The sequence below is a fragment of the Microcaecilia unicolor genome, chromosome 2, assembly GCF_901765095.1.
Source record: "Microcaecilia unicolor chromosome 2, aMicUni1.1, whole genome shotgun sequence".
NCBI classification, from domain to species: domain Eukaryota; kingdom Metazoa; phylum Chordata; class Amphibia; order Gymnophiona; family Siphonopidae; genus Microcaecilia; species Microcaecilia unicolor.
In genome coordinates this window covers 184084103-184111343 of record NC_044032.1, presented here as the reverse complement: position 1 = coordinate 184111343, position 27241 = coordinate 184084103, and the positions used below count along the sequence as shown (strand labels likewise).

General features: G+C 45.3%; 1 protein-coding gene across 1 annotated transcript in view; it reads left to right on the top strand.

Annotated features, from left to right (window-relative positions):
• The window catches only part of CEP120 (centrosomal protein 120), a 410430-nt gene that overhangs the window by 36511 nt on the left and 346678 nt on the right, over window positions 1–27241 (top strand). Inside the window, 1 exon segment of the mRNA XM_030193546.1 lies at window positions 14416–14557. Coding sequence (XP_030049406.1) covers window positions 14416–14557 — 142 coding nt within the window.

The window sequence follows — 27241 nt, the reverse complement described above, 5'->3', positions numbered from 1 at the left end:
TCTATGTGCAACACAGCAGGGTATTGTTTTTTGATACTGTTTGTTTTGTTTTTGTTTTTTTTAAATCTTTGGAGACGTTCTGCCTTTCTGTACTTTCTTCTTGACTCTCTCTTGTGTACTTTTGGGTCCAGGGGTTGCACAGAGGGCAGGAAATATTCTCACCCTGAACCACTTTTTTTCATTTTTCTCAGGAATCGTCTCCATGAGAAGTTTTATCCAGCAGTTTCTGGATTTCTCTGAGGGGGGGGGGGGGGGGCTGATGTAACTTCCCAGCTCAAGATGGGTGGGGTGGGGGAGTCACACTGGGCTCTGGTTTTCAGGGGACTGGATATTCAGTTTGTGCTATTCATGCATCATGTCTTTATGCTGCGCCAAGCTCAGGGGTTCCCTATAACCCGGGTCTCGAGGGATCTGCTTGTAGATAGACTAAGGCTGGAATTGCAGGGGGATCTGGGAGGGCTAGTTGCTAGTGGGCCCTTATAAGTGGACATTTGACAGTGGGTGGTTCAGGGATGGATCCCTTTTGGGAGCTGCTGGAGGAGGGGTAGCTCCCTCTCAGAATGGAATAACCCCTCAGTGATTCAATTTTTTTTTCCAGATGGAGGGGCTGTTGATCATGATTCTCATGCTTTAGAGGATTTAAATATTCTTGAGACATGGTGCAAGAAGATCATTCTCCTTGGGACTGCTTTGCTGCATTTTATTGCGATCTGCACTATATCAAGCTTCTGTAAATAAAATGAATATTTTTTTTATGGGCTACATAAGCCCTCTAACTTGCGCTGTGTACATCTAGTAGCGCTATAGAAATGATAAGTAGGAGTACCCTAGTGGTTAATGCAGTGGACTTTGATCCTGGGGAATTGAGTTCGATTCCCACTGCAGCTCCTTATGACTCTGGGCAAGTCACTTAACCCTCCATTGCCCCTGGTACAAAATAAGTACCTGAATATATGTAAACCGCTTTGAATGTAGTTGCAAAAACCTCAGAAAGGCGGTATATCAAGTCCCATTTCCCCCTTTCCCCATTCTTTCCAATCCGTCAGGTGATGTGAGCCCTGACTTGATGTAGTGGGACACTTCAAAGTCTGGTCTCAGGTTTGTTAGGTCTATGGTAAAGTTATACCTCTGGCTTCTGAGGAACTGGAGAAGCTTCGTTTCCTAAATTGGATGCCTTGGTCACAGCGATCATGGAAGAGTACATACCTATTGAAGGAGGTACAGCTCGAAAGGACATGAAAAGTTGAGACTGAGGCGCTAAAGCAGGTGTTTTCCGGTGGCAGCCATGAGTATGCAGGGTTGTAGTTTGCATCAGGTATATGTCCGACAGCTTCCCTCAGATTAAGTGGAAGCATACTTGCGTGCAAAGGAGGTCACCTGTAAAGAGACTGTCAAGGCATATGCGATTGATTTCTTATATGACCTAATCAAGACTAGCCTGGGGAATGAATGACATGAATTTATTTATTAACATTTCCTTAGCACCAGCAGCAGATGACTTTTGAGTTGTGCATCTACCAGCAGATGAAGACAGAGTTCTGTCTTATAGGATGTTATGCTCCTTGGTTAGTATGTCTCCATCTGCAGCAGACGGTGGATGGTCTGTCACAAGCTCCTGGTTTCATCTGTGTTGTGGCTGCTGTTCATTTGAGCCTGGGAGTGCTTAGGATAAGCGGTGCCAGCTTTAGGGGTACACCTGGTGATGCTAGGTCCCTCTTTCCCTATCCAGCCACTCCTTCCTTCAGAGTTAAAAAAAAAAAAAAAAAAAAGGATTACAGCAGCTTTGCCTGCTTGTATAACATGTTGGATGGGGTTGACCGCTCCTACCTGTATATGCTGGGCCAGAGTGGTGAGTTATAACTTGTTCCTGGAGATTTGGTGAGTGTTCCTTTACATTTTTCTCCATGTTTGGGCTTACTTGTGGTTTCTCTTTTTTCTTGTGATACCTGTAGAGCCTTGTCAGCGCTGCTCACTATGCAAAGCAGAGAGCAGCATTGAGGAAACGGGATGTTCTGAGGGTATTTCAGTGGAGCAACCTTTTTGGCGTGCAAACTGTTTTCTTCCCACACTGTGCAATTGTGGCCTCTCTCTCCTCAGCTGACATTTGCGATGCAGGTTTTCAGTCTCCTGTGGACATTTTAAATTGGCATGATTGGCTCTCGCAGCTGTGGGATCCATGCTGCCTTTTCAAGCTGGGCATATATCTGGGCCTTATGGTTTCTGACTGTATTGTAACTTCTGGGCCTCTGGTGCCTTTTTTTCCAAAATTTGCTCTTTCAGTGCATCAAGCCTATATTCTGTAAAGGTCTCCTTAGCATACACAGTTTCTGCCTGTTTCTCTCAGCAACAGTTGAAGATTTCTGGGCCCTTGCAAGCTTCTTAGCTTCTGCAATTGGATTCTGCGAGTAAAGGGAGACATTTGGAACCTGTCTTTGATGCAGATTCTTTGGCTCCTCTATTTTCCCCTCAACGTAAATCAGACTTGGCAGCAGCTTCACTACTTTGTTTTTCTTTGTGAGTTGAGGAAGGTGAGATTATGGCTGATGAGGAGGATGTTCCTACAGCTTTCCCCAAGGAGGAATTAACTTCCCTTATGGCCAAGGTTCTGGAGGTTTTGAATATTTATAGCTCGGAGTCACAAAACCCCTCAATCTAGTCCTGATATGGCAAACACACTGGAAGTTGCCTAAAGCGTTCCCTCTATATGAGGCTATGGTTCTAGGTCAGTTTCCACCCACCAATTCCCATCTGAACAATTCTCACTGAACTAATTCCCACCACACCACTTAGGACAATTCTCACCCATAACTAAAAAAAAACAACACACTAGGACAATTATTCCCTTTTCCTTTCTAGAGCATTTTTTTTTTGGGGGGGGGGGGGGGGGGAGGGATTTGAAAGGCTCCCAGCTTTCAACCTTAATGCTGGATAGAAGTAAATAAGTAGATGGATAAACTCTGAATGTTGAGCACAACACGTGCTAGGTGTCCTTATAATCAGCCCCTCAAAATGACACACTGGTTATGACTTGCAACACAATACTACTCTACCTATAAAAAGTTATTCCGTATGTTTCTATTATACTTCCTCTATGTACATCCGTCTGCTTCACAGATGATCCTCCCTGTCAGCGTTTTGAAATGTGATGTACTCACCAGGACTCATGGGAATTTACTGAGGAAAATAGAAAAAAGAGATGCGATACAAGAAAAAAACAAACAAAAAAAATGATAGGGAGGAAGGGAAATGACTGGGGGGGGGGGGGGGGCGCTATGCACATGCTCACTTCTACTCTGTGGACTACCCCAGATTTCAGTCTGTGGCCTGTGCCATGACTTGCCTTTCTTCTTTTGCTCAGGATGAGCTTGGGGGGGGCTTACCTTATTTTAAGTTGATTTTTTTTTTTTTTTTGGTGGCTGCAGGCACAAATTTAAAAAAACAAAACAAAAAAAAACCCCACCTTGCCACTAAAAGGTGGAATAGCTTTAAAGGATGTGGAGGATGGGACGTTGGTCTTCATGACCTACTCCTGTCCCTAGCCTAGCTTCCCAGGTCAGTCTGGGGACCATACCTAGTTGAGCTTGGAGCTTTGCTCTGCAGCCCCAAGGGTATACTTCTTAGTGCCACTCTGTATGGCTTTGGCTTGGTTCTGTACGTCCTTCCAAGAGGGTTTGGGTTCCTATCCCCCCACCTCTCTTGCCTGTTCACCCTGTTGTGGTGTATTCCCCACAGACTCCCCCTACAGCTCCCAGGCTTTCCAAAAGCGCTCCCTTTGACAGCACATATACCAAATAATAATACTAATAATAATTAAATTGGCTTGGCTAGCTTCATGCCCTTTGTCAGGGGCTAATGCTGTTGTAATGTACTCAGTAGGGAATTTTCCTCTAGGCGCACCCAGAGGGCTGGGGACAGCAGAGACGCTGGAGCCCTGGGCCAAAGTAGGCTGGGCCAGTCAAGCAGGCCATCACTTGTCTGCCATGGGGTAGGGCACACTGACGGCACAGCAGGGATAGAGGATTATTTTTCTGGTGTATAAATGTGGCTCATTCTTGTGGCTCATTCAATCTGTCTGCCTTCTCTGTGAGCATTTTATAGGTGCTGTTCCCTCTCCCCTCCACCTCTTCAGTTCAAAATGGATACATTGCCCTCACACACCGTTCCTACCAGGAGAAACCGGCAGAATCTTTTCTCAATTAAATTGGAGAAAAAAAAATCCATGCATAACACCTGACCCTCGCTGGAGCAGGCCCCTTCCCCTGGGTAGCAGAACCAGATCACCCCCTTGGGCCCCTCCCAAGTGGACCTGTCTCTGGATCGGTGCCACTGGGGGTGCATTCGGTTCTTCTGGACCTCCAAGGAGGCCTACTTGCCTGTTCCTTTTTAACCCCTGCACTGGAGGTTTCTTTACCTTGCAAGTCTAGGGCATCTCTTTGAGTTTCAAGTAATGTCATTTGGGTTAGCTACAGTGCCCAGAAACTTTCTAAGGTTGTGGTGGTGCTAGCCACCTTCCTGAGAAAAGAGGGAATCCCTGACTGGAGGACTGTCTGCTCAGGGCCTCATCAGAGCAGGCAAGTTGTCAAGTGACTACCTGGGTCATGGCACTTTAGCAAACCGAGTTGGGTTATCATCTGCACAAGAGTCATCTGGTCCTGACGCAGACTTTGGAATATCTGGGAGTACAATTCAACATGACCCAAGACCAGGTGTCTTGCTGAGAACGGAGAAGGCACCAGCTTCGAAAATGAATTTGCTGCTTTTGCGCATTCTGAATCCCCCGAGCTTGGGATTATGTTCAGGTACTAGGCTCACATGTGTCTGCTCCTGCAGTTTTTCTTGTCCCGGTGGTCACTAGTTTCTCAGGGCTACAATTAGCATCTCATGTGGAAACCTCTGCAGTATGTTGGGGTGGCTTCAACCAAATAAGCTTTTCCAAGCAGTGTCTCTGGCATCTCCTCTTTGGAAAGCTGTAGTCAAGATACAAGCCTGACTGGTTGGGAGTCCACAGTCTTCAACGTACTGCTTGAGGTGTATGGAACTGCACAGCAACACTGTGACAGTCCAATTGGCTGGGGCTCAGAGTGGTGCACAATGCTCTTCAAGCCCAATCTGTTCTGGAGGGTGAACCGGCTCGGGTTCTCATCGACATAAGGTTGGAGGATTGCATCAACAAGCAGGACAGCGCTCGATATTTTCCTCTGGCAACGGAAGCATGCCTTCTATGTCACTTGGCAGAAAGGCATCTGCAGCAGCTTTCAGCTGACTACCTAGTGGAATCTCTTATTGGACAAGTGGGTTTCCACAACAGGAACTCTGTGGACACAATGGGATGGGAGCTGTTGCTAGTGCTGGACACCTTCCAGCTGGTAACTCAGAGGTGGGACACTCCTCTAATTGATCTTATGGTGACGTGTTACACTGTCAGGTCAGTTCTGAAGGCATAGATGCTCTTTAGCCTTGGCTGGAGTTGGCCCTGGTTTGTCTTCCCACGATGGCTTATGTTTAAATCTTTTTTATTAAACAAATGAAGTATACACGCAAACGTTGTCAGTGTAACAACAATATTATACAACAACCATCTACATAAGATCTAGTATTCAAGAGTTTAGTTATTCAAACCCTCCCGTTGAGCTACTCCCCTGTACTCCCCTCCCCCCACCCTCTTTCTATTGGTTCCTAAAACAGAGGCATAATGGCATAAAAGCATAGAGGCACAGAGACATGACACACCCCAACAAGATAGTCCAAAAGCATTTAACCATTGAGGAGACTACTCCGAGCTACTGGCTGCAACGTATCCCAAAATCGACTCCACACCACTTGCAGGCGTCTACCTTCAGGTGATTCCAAGTCCTTAATCCCCCTTCTTTCCAGTTTTAGTCGCTCAACCATTTGTATCCTCCACTGCGTCAAAGTTGGACTAGTAGACTCTCTCCAGGTCAGTAGCAGCACTCTTTTCCCTTGCAACGCGGATTTCCGCAGAAAGTCTTTCAAGCCTGGCACTCGGAGGTTCCCCTGTTTAAACTCCTCGAATAAAAGTAGAGGCTGCAAGGGCACCGTACTGTTCCAATACTTCTTAATCGCATCTAAAATCTCTGTCCAGAAGTTTCTCACTTGCGGGCAAGTCCAGAACATATGGCCCAAAGTTGCTGGATCTGTACCACACCTTGGGCATTCCCCAGAAGCCCCAAACCGCGCTTTGAATGCGCAATTAGGTGCGACATAGAGCCGTAATGCAAATTTGTATTGCAGTTCCCAATCGCGTGAAAATGTGGCCCTCTACAAGATGCTTCTCAGGAAGCCTGCAAACAAACTTTCAGAAACTTCCATTTTTAATTCCGCCGTCCACGTCTTCGCATAACTGGCATAGTCTGTCTTCTGTGGTGTCCAACAGGTTGCGATGAAAAAATCTTTGCGGCACTGTAGTCTGAGATCCCAGAGATAGGGCTGAATTTAGTATGTCTTGAACATCCTCGCACAGATTCACCCCTCCAAGTGAGGAGGCACAATGACGCACTTGATAGTATGCAAAAGAATCAGAAAATGATAATTTAAACTCCTGTTGTAGGTCTTTAAATTCTTTTATTTTCCCTTCCTCATCCAGCAGCTGGTACAGGTAATAAATCCCGCGTGCTTGCCACGCTAAAAAGGACTTAGAAGATGTGCCCACTGGAAAATCCGGATTCTTTTTCAATGGTAAGTATGGTGTGGCAGCTGGGGAGAAGTTATGGCGCCTGCAGAGCCACCTCCAGGCAGCTCGGGCTGAACTGACAAACGGGTTCTTTCGAATCTCCAGCTGTGGCTTGTTGCTTGTTGTGTGCACCAACCATCCCAGGTGTTCTTTGGGGGCTAGCAGAGTTTCTATCTCAGTTGGTGTGAAGTCTTGGTTACCAGTCAGCCAATCTCGAATATGCCTCAAAACACATGATACTACCAGATATCTAATGTTCAACAGGCCCATTCCCCCATGCGCTCTGGGTTTTTGTAACACTGTTATGGACAATCTGGGGCACCGGTCCCTCCACAAAAAACCCTGCACCAGCCGGTGCAGCATTCGCTCTTCTTTCCGCCGCAAATATAGCGGCAGCATTTGGAATAGGTAGAACCACTTTGGAGCTATCGTCATATTAAAAAGTGCTATGCGACCGGTAAGTGATATAGGATGGGCGCCCCAGAGCTGTAGCAATCGGTGGGTCTCCGCCAGTAGCAGGAGCACATTCAGTTTATACAGCATAGACAAATTTGTCAGTACCAAAACCCCCAAATATTTAATCTTATTTGCTGCCCAGGCCAGCGGGAACCGGTCTCCCCAACTGTGTTGTACCCCTCTCCTAATGGCAACCCTTGCGACTTGGTTAGGTTAAGCTTAAATCCCGACACTTTCCCATAATCTTCCAGGACTCCCAATAAGCATTGTAGTGTTGAGTGATCTGTGTCTAATAGTAATAAAAGATCATCTGCTTAAGCAAGTATTTTGGTGACTATCCCCTGGATTTCGATGCCCCCTATCCGCCTCTCTGCACGCACTCCACACAAAAGAGGCTCCAAAGAGAGCACAAACAGCAGGGGGGACGGGGCATCCTTGTCGGGTCCCACAACCTATCTTCATCTCTCTCGTCCAGATCCCATTTTACAACTAACATAGCTGTTGGTGCAGAGTATAATGCCCGGATGGCTTGCAGGTACCAGCCCATGATCCCAATCCATTGTAACGCTTCGAACATAAAGGGCCAAAGCACCCTATCAAATGCGCGTTCTGCGTCTAGACTAATTATTAACCCACCTTTGTCGGCTATTGTGCTGTGTATTACCTCTGCCAATAGTTTGCGCACATTTAGGACTGACTGGCGGCCTCTCACAAATCCTACCTGTCCCTCCTGTATTATCTGGGGCAACAAGGGAGCCAGTCGATCTGCCAGAACTCGTGATAGGATTTTCACATCAACATTTATTAATGAGATCGGCCGGTATGAGCCAGGATCTAATAGGTCCCTCCCTCCTTTTGGTATGAGACTTACTAACGCCATATTTGCCCGAGGGGGCAGTGCCTCTTTATCAATCACTGCTGCATAAAATTCCCATAGCGGCCCTATCAGCTGAGGACTCAACATTTTATAAAATTCCCCTGGAAAGCCATCGGGCCCAGGTGCCGAATATAGCTTTAGGGCCTTGATGGCTCCCTGAAGTTCTTTAGCTGTTAAAGGCGCATTAAGCCCCTCTGCTACTGCAGCTGGAAGCTGCGGCATACCTGACTACTCCAAGTATTCCCTTATTCCTTCACGGTTTCCAGGCTCTCCTTGATACAACGCAGAAAAATGTTTCCAAAATGCCTCTGCCAGCTCTTCCGCTCTAGACACCTTTTGTCCTGCATGGTTTTTCAAAACTGCTATATAATGTGACCTACGGGCCCCTTTTACCATCCGCGCTAACTGCCCTCCCACTTTATCTCCAAATCTGTAGAATTTGAATTTCCTATAAATAAGGGAACGGGTCATTCTCTCATGTAAAATCTCATTTAACGCAGCGCGAGCTGCCATCAAGGAGTCATAATTTTCCATTATAGGGGCATTGATGTACCTTTTTTTCACCATTCGAAACTGTCGCTCCCTAGCTATGATTCCCCGTGCAATCTGGCGGTTCCTCTGACTCACATAGGCAATTATGTCGCCTCGTAGCACGGCTTTGGCGGCTGACCAGAAAAGTATTGGGTTCTCCGCGTGCTGGGCATTGTGGGTGCTGTATTCCTCCCATTTTTTAACTAAGTACTTCTGGAATTCTGGAGAGGAGTAGAGATAAGCAGGAAATCGCCAGTGCCTAGCTACTTGGTAATATGGCTGCACCTCTAGATCTATCCAAATCATGGCATGATCCGAGAGTTCCTCAGGTCCTATTTTCGCCGTCCGGATCTGTGCGAACAGCTCCTGTGACAGCAAAATGTAATCTAACCTAGATTGAGTACGGTGAATCCGAGATGTATGGGTGTAATCCTTCTCGTCCAAATTCAACAACCGCCATGGGTCCACTAACCCTGCAGAGTGACAAAAAGATTCTAATAATGTGGGCCCAGTGTGCTCCCCCCCTTCTTCTAGGCCCTGTGCGGTCTAGTCCCCAGTCAAAAATTTGGTTCATGTCACCTGCTATCACTGTCGGTAAACCCGGGTATTGTTGGCATTGGTTTAATAGCTGGGAATAAAACTTTTTATTGGTCCCGGTGGGTGCATATACTGCTATCAAGAGCATATCTCTGCCCTGCAGATTTTTCTTGACCCACACATATCTCCCTTCATTATCTTTAAATAAGGGCGTTACCTGACATGCCAGGGTCTTATGTATGAGGATTGCTACCTCTCTTTTCCGGCCTGCCGCTGGGGAACAGTACATCTCTCCCACCCATTGTCTCTTTAGTTTCTCATGTTCCTCCTGTGAGAGCCTCGTCTCCTGAAAACATGCTATCTGGGCCCCATGACGTTTCAAGGCTTCTAGTATCTTTGCTCTTTTTATGGGGGTCGCGATCCCACATACATTCCATGAGATTACATGGATCTCCCCGCCTTGCAGTCTACTCAGGGGTTCTTTTTTGCGTTATTATTCTGATGTTCTCTTTATATCCCCAGGGGCGCCCAGCTTCTCCCCCAGAGAAACTGCCCTTCGTTACCCAATGGTAAATGCCCAGCTGTAACCTCCCACTTTTCTGCCCGCCTAGTCTATAGTGTGCTCTTCTTAGTGTGTGCCACCCTCCATTGCCCCAATAATTCACAAAATCTTTTCTTCCCCCCCACCTTGTGCCATCCCTCGACCCCCCCCCCCTGCCCCTCCCTCCCCCCCTGCCCTCTAACAAATATCTGATGTTTGGAACCCATAGAATAACGGGTCATGGATCATTTACATGCTAACGGCCCCAGCCCCTCTGAAACGTATTCGATATAGTTCCCCCTTTGTCTCCTTCTACAACCTGTACCAGCATAACAACATTTTCACAACTTCAAAATATCAGCCTTACATACATAGCAATATTACTTATCTTTATGATCAGAACTCTCCCCATTGTTCTTATGCTCTATATCATTGATAAATGCAGAGGCTTCTTCAGTCCCTTCATAGGATCTCCAACGTCCCTCATGTTTAATTTTAAGAATGGCAGGATATACCAGCATAAATTGCACTTGAGCCTCATACAATCTTTTGCACAGGGGAGTAAATTTCTTCCTTCTCTCCTGTAATTGCGCTGAATAATCTTGAAATATCCTGACTGGACGACCTTCAAACTGTGTGGAATTTCTCTTCAATCGATAGCCCTGAAGGATTTCAACTTTGTGAATGTAGTTATGCACTTTCAAAATGATCGCTCTCGGCGACTGTCTGCCCTCTTGCCTTCTGCCCACGTGGTGCACCCTCTCCAAACATAAGGGCCCCGCGTGGTCAGAGAGAGCAAACTCTTCTTTCAGCCATTTTTCTATAGTTGTGCTCAGAATCCCATCTCTGACTGACTCTGGGATGCCTATGAGCCTTAGGTTCGCTCTCCTTGATCTGTTCTCGAGATCATCCAGGGCAGACGCCATGGTCTCTATTTTAGTGAGAGCGCTTTCCAGTCGCTGGGTAGTAGGAGCGCCCGCATCTTCCAACTCTGAAACTCTGCGTTCCAATTCGCTGGTTCTCTGGGTAGTTTCCTCCAGCAGTGTCTCAATGTTCGCGATCTGCTCGGTAAGGCGCTCCCACCGCGGTTCCAGTGCTCGTTCCACCGCCGATGTCAATTGCGTTAGCTGCTCTACTGTGAACCTGGGGCCCTCCGGCGCTTGCTTAGTTTCTGGCGTGCTTTCCGCTACTCGGGCCTTCTCCTTTTTTCCCTTTGCTCGCTATCGGCTTACTCTGTGCTTCCAAATACTTTTCCATCCGTTGTGCACCTCGTTACCAGGTGTTTGCTGCAAGCTGGTTTCTTCTTTATAGCTGCTTGGGGTATTTTAGTGAAATGTGAGGAGCTGGGGCCTAAGAGAGTTCGAGGGCACGTCTCGCTCTCTCTACAGCATCACGTGATCCTCCCCATGATGGCTTATATTAGGACGAATTCTTCAGAGCCCTTCATTGGGGGTTTGTCATTCGGTTTGCTCCAGATTTTAACCAGGAGGTCGGGATATGGGGGCTTAATTTGTTGTCTGGTAGGCAGTCTGCCTTTTTCTGAGTCATGGACTCCTTCAGGGTCCCATTCAGATGGAGGATCCCTTCCACTTTGGTCTTGTGGCCTAGCTCTTGAGAGGCTGAAATAGAGACATTCAGCTTTTAAACACCAAAGAGTCCCAGAAGTCTTTAAAGAGGTGCAAGACATTGGGTAGAGCTTTCATTGGATCTGTCGCAGTCGTCGTCATGTCATCCGCAGAGGCTAGAAATTTCACATCCCTTTCCCCCATCTGTACACCTGCCACTTCATGAGAATGTTTAAGTTGCATCAATACAGGTTCCAAAAAGAGAATATAGTGAAGTGGAAATGGGGGACAACTCTGGATGCCCCTTCCCAAGGTGAACCATTAACTAATACTGCTGCAGATGGATTAGCATTATAGAGTTCACACTGCTTCAAAAAAACCCCAATAATACCAAACTGAGAACAACAAAAACAAATACGTTCAACTCTGGTCAAAGGGTTACAGTGAGGAAAGGGAAACTAAACAAATGAACTGGAACAATACAAAGGACAAGCTTACCACAGACCACATTACAGCAGCAAGCAGGGAACGGACTCAGGTGCAGGGGAGTGAAACAATCAAGCTCATGCTGGGAACACCCAGCAAACACAGAAGCTACAAGCTACGAGGAGAGTAGACAAAGTCCAACAAACATACAGTGTGCAACAGCACAGACTGAGAAAAAGGGGAACAGGTTTCAGCTGACAGGAATCAAACGCTGAAGCATGGCCTGTAGGGAGAGGTAAGCTTAAATAGATAGATCAGGCTTCTGATGTCTGCTGCTTCAGACTTCAGCTCAACCCCTGACACGCCAATCAGAAGCGAGTCCCAAACATTCCCCTGCTTGTCTAGCAGAATCATAACAATGACATCACTGGTTGCTTACTTCTTTGATTCTTCCTGCTTATGGCTGCGGTCCAGAGCAAAGGGAGTTGCGCTTCTTTGGTGCCACTTTGGCGCACCAAGTCCTTTTGTATTTTGCGTGTCACAATGGTGAAAAGAAAGGTCAAAGTGAAGGCAGCCTTAACTCTGTCGGCTGCTGTGATTGCCCCATGGATAAGCGTTTATCAACACCTATTTCAGCCTAACCACTTACCCCAGTCTCTTTCAAGTTTGGGGTCATTGTTTAGCCCCTTTGAGAGGGTACCTCCCCGGGTCCTGGAAGCCTACATGAGGCATCTCCTTTAAAATTACAAGAACTGGCTACTACTAGTGGGATGAATGTGAATGAGAAACAGAGTTCCTCATCTCTTGTTTGAAAAAATCTTTTACCCATTCCATCACCAATATCCTTACTTGTGGACTCAACTGGAACATCGGTTGTACCTACAGTTTTGGCCAGGGTACCCTAAAGGACATCTGGACCTTGCTTTCTAACAATAATTTGTTACTGAAGGGTATGACTTGGAACTACTGAGAAAATGTGTGAGGTAGATGGTAGGTTGAAAAAGATTGAGGAAACCTGTGATGCATTCTGTTCTTAGTTATCCTCATTGCAGTCTTTAGGAGCAGCAAGGGTTAAAGATAATTTTGATTCTTCACAGGCATGTAGAATTTTTCAAAAATTCCCTAAGGAATAAAAACCTTAGGTTGTTGAATTTTCCAAAAACCATCTTAAACAAGTATTGCAGATAACAGATGTGGACAATATGTTATTGTCTAAATTGTATTATATTTCTAGTTCAGTTAATGGTCCAGCACATGGAGAACAAGTTCTTAATGATCCTACAATTGCTAATTTGACCCAGTTTCTTTAAACCTCTCAGGATGTCATTTCCTCTAGGGCTATTTTGCTTGATATGTTTGCTACTGAAAAAGAAACTGTCAGTGTTTAAAAGCTTATTTCTCCACGAAAGAGCCTAGTGTATTGTGGTCAAAAGATTACTATTTTTCCTGATATATCTAGAGCTGCTCAGCTCAGAAGGTGGCAATTTCTTCAATTAAAACCTAGAGTATTAGCTATTGGTTCAATGTTCTTTTTGTGTTTTCCTTGTCAACGTTTAATTTCTTATCAGCAGGTTAATTATGTTTATACTGATCCTTCTCCACTGGAAGCTTTCTTTATGAATACGTGATTAAGTCTTTTTTTTTTTTTTTTTTTTTGGGGGGGGGGGGGGGAGTTGGGTAAAAGGGTGGTGGGGGAAGTGTGACTATGATATGCTATAGTACCCTATAAAAATTTTGTAATTTTCTTCTATTCGAGATTTGTAGGTTGGCTGCCCATAATGTGATATATTTTGTTTTTCCTTTCATTGTTGGTGATGGAAATGTTTCAATTGTTATAATTCTATTTTCTTTGTAGTTTTTTGCAATTTAATAAAAATAAAAAATTAAAATAATACAAGGCATGGCATAGTATGTTACTTCACTATAATGCCTAAATAGGGACCACTGGTGAAATATTCTAATTCTAATGTTGTGTTACTGGCTTCAAATAGTATGTTACTTAAAATGTGGAGGAGTAGCCTATTTGGTGACATCCAGAGTTGCCTGGTTCAAATCCCACTGCTCATCCTTGTGATCTTAAGCAAGTTACTTAACCCTCCGTTGCTTCAGGTACAAAATTAGATTGTGAGCCCTCCAGAGATATACCCAGTGTACCTGAATGTAACTCACCTTGAACTACTTCTGAAAAAGGTGTGAGCAAAATCCAAATAAATTATAATAATAAAAAATATGCAATAAAATGTTTTTAATAGCATAGGGTGTAAACAAAGGTGGAACATTTAGATAACAGAGTTAAGTTAGAAAATAAGGAAGTTTAGGAATGCTGATACAATAGTATAACAATACATATTAAAATTGCGACTTTTTGATAAGAGTTTCGGTATTAATTATCTACACTTAAAGCTAAATAGTGTGTAGTGCAGATTGCATTGATTTCAAAGTTGTAAGTAGTGCTGTTAGCCTTTGTAATCTAAGATACTTTATTTTGTACGTGTGTTTGTTAGGTTCTTGATATACCACCTTTAGTTTACATATTACATACAGCTACTTTCTCTGTCTCTAATGGGCACACAATCTAAGTTTTTGTACTTGGGGTGATGGAGGATATCAGTGACTTGCCCAGTGTCACAAGGACCTGTAGTGGGAATTGAACCTGGCTTCCTCAGTTCTCAGCACAATGCACTAACCACTAGGCTATATTTATACAGTTTTGCCTGTGGCTCAGTAAAAAGTCATCAGAGAATTTGATTTTTGCAGCACAGTTTTACATTCCTTTTACTTTATTATGCAGGCTCCAAAATGGTATCCCTTGCTCAGCAGCAAATATACAAAATTTAAGCCAGAGATGCAGATTGGTGTTACACTGGAAACAGATACAAAACCTCAAACAGATGGGTTTAAAGCAAAGGAGGCTCCTCCAAGGGAAGGAAAAGGTGAGCATGCAGCATGTGGTAATGAGATTGAAGGTTATATTGGCCTATAAAACTTGTGCAGACAAATCAACTTCCTAGCCAAACTAGCTTTTTTTTTAACCTTCAGTACTTAAACATTTTTGCAGACCTAACCCTAAAGCTTGTGCGTTTCTTGTTTGTGTTCAGTTTGGTACATTTCGTCTAGCTGTATATCTTTGAATGAATGGTATATGCAAGCAATACATAGTCTTTATCAAACTACTAGTGAAAAGGCCCGTTTCTGACAGAAATGAAACTGGCGCTAGCAAGGTTTTCCTCGTAGTGTGTATGTTTGAGAGAGTGTTTGTGAGATTGACTGTGTGAGAGAGAGTGAATGTGCGAGTGTGTGTGTGTGTGAGAGAGAGTGAGACTGGGTGCGAGTGTGTCCGAGAGAGAGTGTGTGTGTGAGAATCAGAGTGTGTGCCAGGGGCCCCTCCTTCCTCCCTCCCAGTTCCAGGGTCCCCCCTCCATCCCTCCCTCCGAGTTCCAGGGTCATCCCCCTTGCCTCCGAGTTCCAGGGTCCCTTCCAGTTTCAGGGTTCCCCCCACCCTCCCTCAGAGTTTCAGGGTCACCTTCCCTCCCTCCCAGTTCTAGGGTTCCCCTACCAGTTCAAGGGTCCCTCCCCCTCCCAGTTCCACGGTCCTGTCCCCTCCCTGCTTGGGGGGGGGTTGCTATTTGCTGTCAGCCTAAGGAGACACTGCTTCTGGCGTCCAGCAGCTAAGTCACGTTCTGACCCACAGGAGTATGGAGCTCCCTCATACTCTTTCAGTGACACAGGCAACGGTGGAGCTGACTCAGCCACGGGCACTTAACCTGGATAAACTTTGTATTGTTGAGAAATGATCTGAAAATACAGAGTTTAAAATTGCAGTTTCTACCAGGTAGAATAATTTTTAAAGCTGTTTTAGTGATATTTAATTTAGATTTCATGATATTCATATGTACAGATGGGTAGCTTTCAAATAAATTAAAAAGGTGTTCAGTAAGAAACCAACAACAAAAACCTTTTGTCTTTTACCTGTTAAGGCACAGTTTATCCAGTAGAAACAGCTTTAGACGTGTTTCATAGTAACATAGTAGATGACGGCAGAAAAAGACCTGCACGGTCCATCCAGTCTGCCCAACAAGACAACTCATGTGTGCTACTTTTGTGTATACCCTACTTTGATTTGTACCTGTGCTCTTCAGGGCACAGACCGTATAAGTCTGCCCAGCACTAGCCCCGCCTCCCAACCACCGACTCTGGCATAGACCGTATAAGTCTGCCCAGCACTAGCCCCGCCTCCCAACCACCGGCTCTGGGATAGACCGTATAAGTCTGCCCAGCACTAGCCCCGCCTCCCACCACCGGCTCTGGCAAAGACCGTATAAGTCTGCCCAGCACTAACCCCGCCTCCCACCACCGGCTCTGGCATAGACCGTATAAGTCTGCCCAGCGCTATTCCTGCCTCCCAACCTCCAGTCCCGCCTCCAACCACCGGCTCTGGCACAGACCGTATAAGTCTGCCCCGCACTATCCCCGCCTCCCACTACCGGCTCTGCTATCCAATCTCGGTTAAGCTCCTGAGGATACTTTCCTTCTGAACAGGATTCCTTTGTTTATCCCACACATGTTTGAATTCCGTTACCGTTTTCCTCTCCACCACCTCCCGCGGGAGGGCATTCCAAGCATCCACCACTCTCTCCGTGAAGAAATACTTCCTGACATTTTTCTTGAGTCTGCCCCCCTTCAATCTCATTTCATGTCCTCTCGTTCTACCGCCTTCGTATCTCCGGAAAAGGTTCGTTTGCGGATTAATACCTTTCAAATATTTGAACGTCTGTATCATATCACCCCTGTTTCTCCTTTCCTCCAGGGTATACATGTTCAGGTCAGCAAGTCTCTCCTCATACGTCTTGTTACGCAAATCCCATACCATTCTCGTAGCTTTTCTTTGCACCGCTTCGATTCTTTTTACATCCTTAGCAAGGTACGGCCTCCAAAACTGAACACAGTACTCTAGATGGGGCCTCACCAACGACTTATACAGAGGCATCAACACCCCCTTTCTTCTGCTGGTCACACCTCTCTCTATACAGCCCAACAACCTTCTAGATACAGCCACCGCCTTGTCACACTGTTTTGTCACCTTCAAATCCTCAGATACTATCACCCCAAGGTCCCTCTCCCCGTCTGAACCTATCAGACTCTCGCCACCTAACACATACGTCTCCTGTGGATTTCTATTCCCTAAGTGCATCACTTTGCATTTCTTCGCATTGAATTTTAATTGCCAGACCTTAGACCATTCTTCTAGCTTCTTCAAATCCTTTTTCATGTTTTCCACTCCCTCCGGGGTGTCCACTTTGTTACAGATCTTAGTATCATCCACAAATAGGCAAACTTTACCTTCTAACCCTTCGGCAAGGTCACTCACAAATATATTGAACAGAATCGGCCCCAGCACCGATCCTTGAGGCACTCCACTACTCACCTTTCCCTCCTCCGAGCTAACTCCATTCACCACCACCCTCTGGCGTCTGTCCGTCAACCAGTTCCTAATCCAGTTCACCACTTTAGGTCCTATCTTCAGCCCATCCAGTTTATTTAAAAGCCTCCTGTGGGGAACCGTGTCAAAAGCTTTGCTGAAATCTAAGTAGATTACGTCCATAGCTCGTCCCTGATTCAATTCTCCTGTCACCCAATCAAAAAACTCAATGAGATTCGTTTGGCACGATTTCCCTTTGGTAAAACCATGTTGTCTCGGATCTTGCAACTTATTGGCTTCCAGGAAATTCACTATCCTTTCCTTCAGCATCGCTTCCATTACTTTTCCAATAACCGAAGTGAGGCTTACCGGCCTGTAGTTTCCAGCTACTTCCCTATCACCACTTTTGTGAAGAGGGACCACCTCCGCCGTTCTCCAATCCCTCGGAACATCTCCTGTCTCCAAGGATTTATTAAACAAATCTTTAAGAGGACCCGCCAGGACCTCTCTGAGCTCCCTTAATATCCTGGGGTGGATCCCGTCCGGTCCCATGGCTTTGTCCACCTTTAGCTTTACAAGTTGTTCAGATGGAAGAAGAAAAAAAAAACCGACAATGTGGATCAGCTGCTCCTAGGTGTGCTTGGTTTTGAGTGTATGGGAATGACGGCTATGTTGGGGAGTGGAAACAGAGATTAACCAATGGGCTTCCTTGCTTACATTGTAGTTGATTGGGTCACTTCCACTCGTGTGTAGTAATCGTCCTGCTGCATGGCCAGAGTCTGAGAGGAGGGGGGTGCGGTGGACGGTGAGCGAGCGGCTTCGGGAGGGTGGGTGAGGGGGACTGTGGGCAGGGGGACGGGGTTCAGCAGCGATTTTGTTTGGTTTTGAGTGTATGGGAATGACTGCTGCGTTGTGGAGTGGAAACAAAGATTAACCAGTGGGCTTCCTTGATTCATTGAGTGCTATGCCCTCGACGTCATCACGTTTGACGTAAGGGCGGGGCAGACCAGGGGCGTATCTGGACTCCGGCGGTAGGGGGGGCCAGAGCCAGAGGGAGGGGGCACATTTTAGCCCCCCCCCCGCCGCCACCGAGCCCCCACCGCCGAGCCCCCACCGCCACCAATGACTCTCTCCACCCCCCTCCCGCCGCCAACCCTCCCCCGCTGCCGTTCTTACTTTTGCTGGTGGGGGACCCCAACCCCCGCCAGCCGAGGTCTGCTTCCACCTGCCGCTGCCGCAAAAACTTCTTCTTCAGCCGGCGGGGGACCCCAAACCCCCGCCAGCCGCCCCGCGGTGTTTAAAATTCATCTTCGGCCTCCGTGGCCGTGCTGCTGTGATAGGCGCTGTTGAAATCCACTTCGGAGTCTGACGTCGTTGTACGTGCTGCGACGTCAGACTCCGAAGTGGATTTCAACAGCGCCTATCACAGCAGCACGGCCACGGAGGCCGAAGATGAATTTTAAACACCGCGGGGCGGCTGGCGGGGGTTTGGGGTCCCCCGCCGGCTGAAGAAGAAGTTTTTGCGGCAGGTGGAAGCAGACCTCGGCTGGCGGGGGTTGGGGTCCCCCGCCAGCAAAAGTAAGAACGGCAGCGGGGGAGGGTTGATGGCGGTAGGGGGGTCCAGGGCAAAATCTGCGGGGGCCCAGGCCCCTGAGGCCCCACGCAGATACGCCCCTGGGGCAGACAATCATGGGCAAACCGGATATCTACACCACCACAAAGGGAGACGTTTCCGGCTTGCAGGTGAGGCTTCAATAGAATGTTGGAGGTGCGTTTTATATAGATAGATGTGATGGTTTGTGTTTATTACTGATCAAAAAAATGTGGATTGGTAGGCTAGAAGTTTCTCTTATAACATATAACTGCAGAGTTCCTCTAGTCTTTTATGCAGTATGGATAATGAAGTGGAGCATGTTTTATACAATTTGTGACTGATATTAAGCTGCAGTGTTGTAGATTGTGTTCTGCCCCTTCAGTTGTGTGTACTTGTATTTGTAGTACGCTATTAAGTTAACAATCAAAAAAGACAGTGTTGCAAAGCTGCTGATTGACCTGCAAGTCTTGAAAGGCAAGCAGGAGAAAACAGTATGTAACAGTGCAGAGTAGAAGAGAGTTGTACAGGGACAGAAATCTAACCATCCTCACTGCAAGTAATCTCCATCCAGCCCCTGCCGCAGCACAGTCACCTTGACCCCGCAAGTAATGCCCAGCCCCTGCCTCCACACCGCACTACAGTCACCTTGACCCCACAAGTAATCTCCTTCAGCCCAGCCCCTGTCTTCACACCCCAGTCACCTTGACCCCCCCCTCCAGAAAGCCAGACTCTAAAAGCAGTAAAAATACTGGTAAAAATAACATCATTAAAAAAGATACACATTTCCAAAAAAGCAAATCCCCATGTATGTCCCCCTTACCAATCTTTTTTCCCTCCTACCCATTCATTCACGAACAGCTCAATCCATCCACCACCCCTCCAGCCCTGGGTACTCTCCCCGAACGTACCTCAATGCACACTGGTGGTCTAGTGGCTTCTTTGGGGCAGAAAAGATCCACACTCTTTCCTGCGTGCTGCTTCTGATCCTCTCGCTTCTGCAGTTTCTTTAAAACGGCTGCCAAGACTTCAAGCGATAGCCTCACATGGTCATATTTTCTATCCGGATTTGGGATGTTTAGCACAAAACGTCCAAAGTCAGACTTAGATGTTATATTGAAAATGCCCTTCTGTGTGTCTTATGTGTTTGGGTTCTCCACTCTCTGCCACACCTGCCTAGGTGCCCTCATCTGCCTGCGGAGCAGACTTTGAATTCCCCTCGGCCTCAGAATTCATATCCTGGCCTTCAGCTGTTGGTGAGTGCAGAAAGTGCAATATTGGGGACATGTGAGATTTGTTGAGCCATACTCACCAATTTCAACTTGCCTGGCTTATATTATTTTTAAAGGCAAAAACTTCATCATCAATCCATATAAAGTGCTTAATACAAAGTCATGAAAAAGTGCTTTCTGTGATGAATATATTAAAATCATTCAGATTTTCAATAACTCCTTTGAAAATATATTTGATCATAAATAACTTATTAATGAATTCCCCCTTCAACATGTTCATGTTTCGTTTGTCTGTATCAGGAAGTTGGGAATTCCAAATGTAAATAACCAAATGCCATCTGTCCACACAGGTGTTGTCTACAAACCTCTGACACAATCGGAGGAGCTAGATAAAGATCTGGTTATAGATAACCAAAAGTTGGGAAAGAAAAGAGAGATGCTGTTGATGGGAGATTTCAACCTGCTGGATTCGGATTAGAAAGTTCCATCTGTGGAATCGGAAAGAAGCAGAAAGATGTGGATGCTTTTCAAAGTGCTCTGCTCAGACAAATGGTGATGGAACCCATGAGGGAAGGAGCAACGCTGGATCTGGTGTTCACACAGAGGGAAAGTGTGTCTAATGTGTGAGTGGGTGCCCACCTGGGCATCAGTGACCATCAAACGGTTTGGTTTGATATAATAGCTGAAGTGGATGGCATCCACTCAAAACTTAAAGTCCTGGATTTCAAACATACTGACTTTAGTAAAATGGGGGAATACCTGAAGAAAGAGCTGATGGACTGGGAGAACATAAGAGAAGTGGAAAAGTAGTGGTCCAGGCTGAAAGAAACTATAAATATGGCTACAAACCTTTTTGCAAGGAGAGTAACTAAAAGCAATAAAAAAAGGAAACCAATATGGTTCTCAGGCTGCTGAGAAAGTAAATGCTAAAGAGTTGGCGTTCATGAAATACAGAAAAACTCATGAAGAGGGACACAGAGAGAAATACCAGATGAAAATGAAAGAAGCCAAGGGAGAGATGTGTCTGTCGAAAGCGGAAGAACAAATGGCTAGAAATGTAAGGTGGGGCAACAAGAATTTTTTTCAAGTATATTAGTAAAATGAGGAAGACTAAAAATGGAATTTTGAGACTGAAAGATGCTGTGAACTGCTATATGAAGAATGATGAAGAAAAAGCAAATGTGCTAAACAAATACTTCTGTTTTCATAGAAGAAAATCCTGGAGAAGGATCACGATTGACTGGCAAAAGTACATATGAGAATGGAGAGCATATAGCACCATTCACGGAGCGAGTGTTTATGAACAACTTGAAAATCTGAAGGTGGACAAAACCATGGGACCGGATAGGATCCATTTCAGGGAACTGAGAGAGCTCAGAGGTTCTGACGGGTCCTCTTAAAGATTTGTTTAAGAAATCCTTGGAGATGGGTGAGGTTCCGTGGGATTAGAGAAGAGCAGATGTGGTCCCTCTTCACAAAAGTAGTGACAGAGAAGAAGCTGGAAACTACAAGCCGGTAAGCCTCACTTCGGTTATTGTAAATGTAATGGAAACGATGTTGAAGAAAAGGATAGTGAATTTCCTGGAATCCAATAAGTTGCAAGATCTGAGACAACATGGTTTTACCAAAGGTAAATCGTGCTAAACGAATCTCCTTGAATTCTGGGTGACCAGAGAATTAGATCGAGGACATGCTGATCTACTTAGATTTTAGCAAAGCCTTTGACATTGTTCCTCATAGGAGGCTCTTGAATATACTTGACAGGCTGAAGTTAGGACCCAAAGTGGTGATCATCTGGATTAGGAACTGGTTGATGGACAGATGCGAGAGGGTGGTGTTTAATGGAATTCACTCGGAGGAAGAAAAGGCGAGTAGTGGAGTGCCTCGAGGATCAGTGCTGGAGCCGATTCTGTTCAATATATTTGTGAGTGACGTTGCCGAAGGGTTAGAAGGTAAAGTTTGCCTTTTTGCAGATGATACCAAGATTTGTGACAGAATGGACACCATGGTGGGAGTGGAAAACATGAAAAAGGATCTGCAGAAGCTAGAAGAATGGTCTAATGTTTGGAAATGAAAGTTCAATGCAAAGAAGTGCAAAGTGATGCACAGGGAGTAGAAATCCACAGAAGATGTATGTGTTAGGCGATGAGAGGCTGATATGCACAGACGGGAAGAGGGATCTTGGGATGATAGTATCTGAAGATTTGAAGGTGACAAAACAGTGTGACAAGGCGGTGGCCGTAGTCAGAAGGATGCTAGGCTGTATAGAGAGAAGTGTAACTAGCAGAAGAAAGGAAGTGTTGAATTCCCTATACGTTGTTGGCGAGGCCTCACCTGGATTATTGTGTTCAGCTTTGGAGGCCGTATGTTGCTGAGGATGTAAAAAGAAAAGCTACAAAAATGATATTGGGTTTATGTTACAAGACATATGAGGAGAGACTTACTGACCTGAACATGTATACCCTGGAGGAAAGGAGAAACAGGGGTGATATGATAGATGTTCAAATATTTGAAAGGTATTAATCTGTAAACAAACCTTTTCTGGAGAGGGAAGGCAGTAGAACTAGAGGACATGAATTGAGGTTGAAGGGGGGCAGACTGAGGAAAAATGTCAGGCAGTATTTTTTCATGGAGAGGGTGGTAGATACTTGGCATGCCCTTCCGCGGGAGGTGGTGGAGATGAAAACTGTAGCATTCAAACGTGCGTGGGATAAACACAAAGGAATTCTGTTCACAAGGAATGGATCCACAGAAGCTTAGAAGAGATTGGGTAGCAACACTGGTAAATGGGAAGCAAAGCTAGTGCTGGGCAGACTTCTAAGGTCTGTGCCGTGAAAATGGCAAGGACAAATCAAGGTCAGGTATACATATAAAGTATCGCATATAATGAGTTTATCTTGTTGGGCAGACTGGATGAACCGTATAGGTCTTTATCTGCCGTCATCTACTATGTTACTGTGTAACAGTATAATAATAAACAGCAGATACAATCATGAGCTTTCGAACATATACCATAGCATCTTACATGCAGGAGAATATGGTGTGCTTTTAATTTTCCATTGTTTCATATTTATATAACAACCCAAACTAGCAGTACTATAGTGCCTATATTGAAAATAGGGGGGAAACGTCTCAACAGTTGCAGCAACACCTTAAAATAATAAGTTGCTTGCAAAAAAAGTCATCATCGACTGAAAAACCCCCATCAATTTTTTTAAAGGTTTTAAATATTTATTTCTCTGTTGCTCTTTAGTCAATTAATGCACTATCTGCTTTAAATAGCAATCTTTCATAAAGTGCATGAATCCACTTATCTTGTAAGCTCCAGCTTGCGTGTTGATTCCAACGGTCCCATTTGGTATTCTTCCTCAGGGAACCATACCGCAAGACTTTTGTGGATCGCTAATGCTGCAGTGAAAACATAAAACTCACTCTCAAATTAAGTGCATATGACAAGCAAAAAGCACATAGTTTCTTACATCTGCCTAGCAAGTTGTCGGGCATATAAAAAACAAAATATAGACACAATGTCCTGGTGCTATTACCGTCATGCTGGAGAATTCATCAACCATCATTCGCTATACTGGACCGGGTCAGATTTAAAACATTTTGACAAAGCCCCCTGTCAGACCTCCATCTGTGTCATGGGACCTGAACTTGTTCCTCACCCAGCTCATGAAAGCTCCTTTTGAAACACTTGATTCCTGTCATCTGTTTGTCATATTTTTAGAGGCTGTTACTTCAGCTCGCAAGGTCAGTGAACTTCAGGCCTTAGTGGCGGATGCATCTTATACAAAGTTCATCATAGCAGAGTAGTCTTCCGCATACACCCCAAGTTCCTATTTAAGGTTGTGTAGGAGTTCCATTTGAACCAGTCAATTGTCTTGCCAACATTCTTCTCCTGACCTCATTCCCATCCTGGCAAACTAGCACTGCACACCTTGTACTGCAAGTGAACATTGTCTTTTTACATGGAGCGGACTAGGCCCTACAGACAGTCCACCCAACTTTTGGATTCTTTTGATCCCAACTACTCCATCTCTGTCTCTCTCCTCTGCCCCAGCATATGGGCACATCTCCATCTCTGACTGTTGAGCTCACCTCTGAATAGAGCATAGCTCCATCCCTGGATTTAGAGGGTTGCCATTGGGAAATGTACCATTTCTATTTGGCTGGCAGATTGCATTTGTTTTACTTAAGCCCTGGCAGGGCTGACCCTTGAGGTTCATGTCAAGGGCAAGGAAAATGATAAAGGGGATGGGACGACTTCCTTATGAGGAAAGGCTAAAGCGGCTAGAGCTCTTCAGCTTTGAGAAAAGACGGCTAAGGGGAGATGTGATAAAGGTCTATAAAATAATGAATGGAGTGGAATGGGTAGACGTGAATCACTTGTATACTCTTTCCAAAAGTACTAGGAATAGGAGGCACGCAATAAAGCTACAAAGTAGTAAATTTAATCAAAATTGGAGAAATTATTTCTTCACTCAACATGTAATTAAACTCTGGAATTATTTGCCAGAGAATGTGGTAAAAGCAGTTAGCTTAGTGGGGTTTAAAAAAGGTTTGGATAACTTCCTAAAAGAAAAGTCCATAAGCCATTATTAAGATGGACATGGGGAAAATCCACTGCTTACCTCTAGGATAAGCAGCATAAAATGTATTGTACAGTTTTGGAATCTTGCTAGGTACTTGTAACCTGGATTGGCCACTGTTGGAAACAGAATGCTGGGCTTGATGGACATTCGATCTGTCCCAGTATGGCAGTACTTATATACTTTTATTGTTCATCATGTTAGGATACCAACACAGCCATGGCTCTGAGTTCAGCCTCTGTTGAAGAAATTTGCAAGGCTGTGACATGTGAATGTGTGGACTAAAGACCATCTCATTACCACTTTTATTAGTAACATAGTAGATGACGGCAGAAAAAGACCTGCACGGTCCATCCAGTCTGCCCAACAAGATAAACTCATATGTGCTACTTTTTGTGTATACCTTACCTTGATTTGTATCTGTCATTTTCAGGGCACAGACCGTATAAGTCTGCCGAGCACTATTCCCACCTCCCAACCACCAGCCCCACCTCCCACCCAATCTCGGCTAAGCTTCTGAGGATCCATTCCCTCTTGTCAGGATTCCTTTATGTTTATCCCACGCATGTTTGAATTCCGTTACCGTTTTCCTCTCCACCACCTCCTGCGGTACAGCATTCCAAGCATCCACCACTCTCTCCGTGAAAAAATACTTCCTGACATCTTTCTTGTCTGCCCCCCTTCAATCTCATATCATGCCCTCTAGTTCTACCGCCTTCCCACCTCCGGAAAAGGTTCGTTTGCGGATTAATACCTTTCAGATATTTGAACATCTGTATCATATCACCCCTGTTTCTCTTTTCCTCCAGGGTATACATGTTCAGGTCCGCAAGTCTCTTCTCATACGTCTTGTAACGCAAATCCCATACCATTCTTGTAGCTTTTCTTTGCACCGCTTCAATTCTTTTTACATCTTTAGCAAGATACGACCTCCAGAACTGAACACAATACTCCAGGTGGGGCCTCACCAACGACTTATACAGGGGCATTAAAACCTCTTTCTTCTGCTGGTCACTCCCCTCTCTACTTACGGCCACCGCCTTGTCACACTGTTTTGTCGCCTTCAGATCCTCAGATACTATCACCCCAAGATCCCTCTCCCCATCGGTACCTATCAGACTCTCACCGCCTAACACATACGCCTCCCGTGGATTTCTACTTCCTAAGTGCATCACTTTGCATTTCTTCGCATTGAATTTTAATTGCTAAACCTTAGACCATTCTTCTAGCTTCCGCAGATCCTTTTTCATGTTTTCCACTCCCTCCCGGGTGTCCACTCTGTTACAAATCTTAATATCATCCGCAAAAGGCAAACTTTTTATTTATTTATTTATTGCATTTGTATCCCACAGTATCCCACCTCTTTGCAGGCTCAATGTGGCTTACAATTCGTCATGGATACTGGAAATAGAAGAGAATATACATTTGATTTTACAGAGGGTTTTGGGTTACTTGGTGGTGACATACATGATTGTGTTAAAGCAAGAGACCTTATAAGACATTTCTGGATATATTAAAGATTGTACAGTTACACGTGTTGATCTTTGTGATATATCTTGTCGAAGAGATAAGTTTTCAATAGTTTACGGAAATTGGTCAATTCATGGACCGTTTTCAGGCTACGTGGCAATGCGTTCCATAGCTGCATGCTCGTATAGTAAAAGGTAGATGCGTGCATTAATTTGTATTTCAGACCTTTACACTTGGGAGGTTGAAGATTGAGGAATGTGCAAGAAGATTTTATTGCGTTCCTGGGTGGTAGTTCTATTACTTTACCTTCTAACCCTTCAGCAATGTCACTCACAAATATATTGAACAGAATCGGTCCCAGCACCGATCCCTGAGGCACTCCACTACTCACCTTTCCCTCCTCCGAGCGAATTCCATTTACCACCACCCTCTGGCGTCTGTCTGTCAATCAGTTCCTAATCCAGTTCACCACTTCGGGTCCTATCTTCAGCCCGTCCAGTTTGTTCAAGAGCCTCCTGTGGGGAACCATGTCAAAAGCTTTGCTGAAATCTAGGTAGATTACGTCTATAGCACATCCCTGATTTAATTCTCCAGTCACCCAGTCAAAGAATTCAATGAGATTCGTTTGGCACGATTTACCTTTTTTTTTTTTTTTTTTATTACATTTGTAGCCTGCGCTTTCCCACTCATGGCAGGCTCAATGCAGCAGGCAATGGAGGGTTAAGTGACTTGCCCAGAGTCACAAGGAGCTGCCTGTGCCAGGAATCGAACTCAGTTCCTCAGTTCCCCAGGACCAAAGTCCACCACCTTAACCACTAGGCCACTCCTCCCCCTTTGATAAAACCATGTTGTCTCGGATCTTGCAACTTATTGGCTTCCAGGAAATTCACTATCCTTTCCTTCAGCATGGCTTCCATTACTTTTCCAATAATTGAAGTGAGGCTTACCGGCCTGTAGTTTCCAGCTTCTTCCCTATCACCACTTTTGTGAAGAGGGACCACATCTGCCGTTCTCCACTCCCACGGAACCTCTCCCGTTTCCAGTGAGCTCCTTTAATATCCTGGGGTGGATCCCGTCCAGTCCCACAGCTTTGTCCACCTTTAGCTTTTCCTGATGCGACGGTCAATTTGGACAGATCATGCTGCAGAATTTGTTTGGGGTCTATAGCCCAAATCAACTCTTCTAGGTCTGTTTTGATCTGTTCCAGGCTGTACTCACTCAGATTGTTTATAGTTTCAGATTAAATTTTTTTTTTGCCCTCGCTGTTGCGAGGTCCAGTTGACCACTGGTTGTTGTTTTTGGTGAGCCTGGTA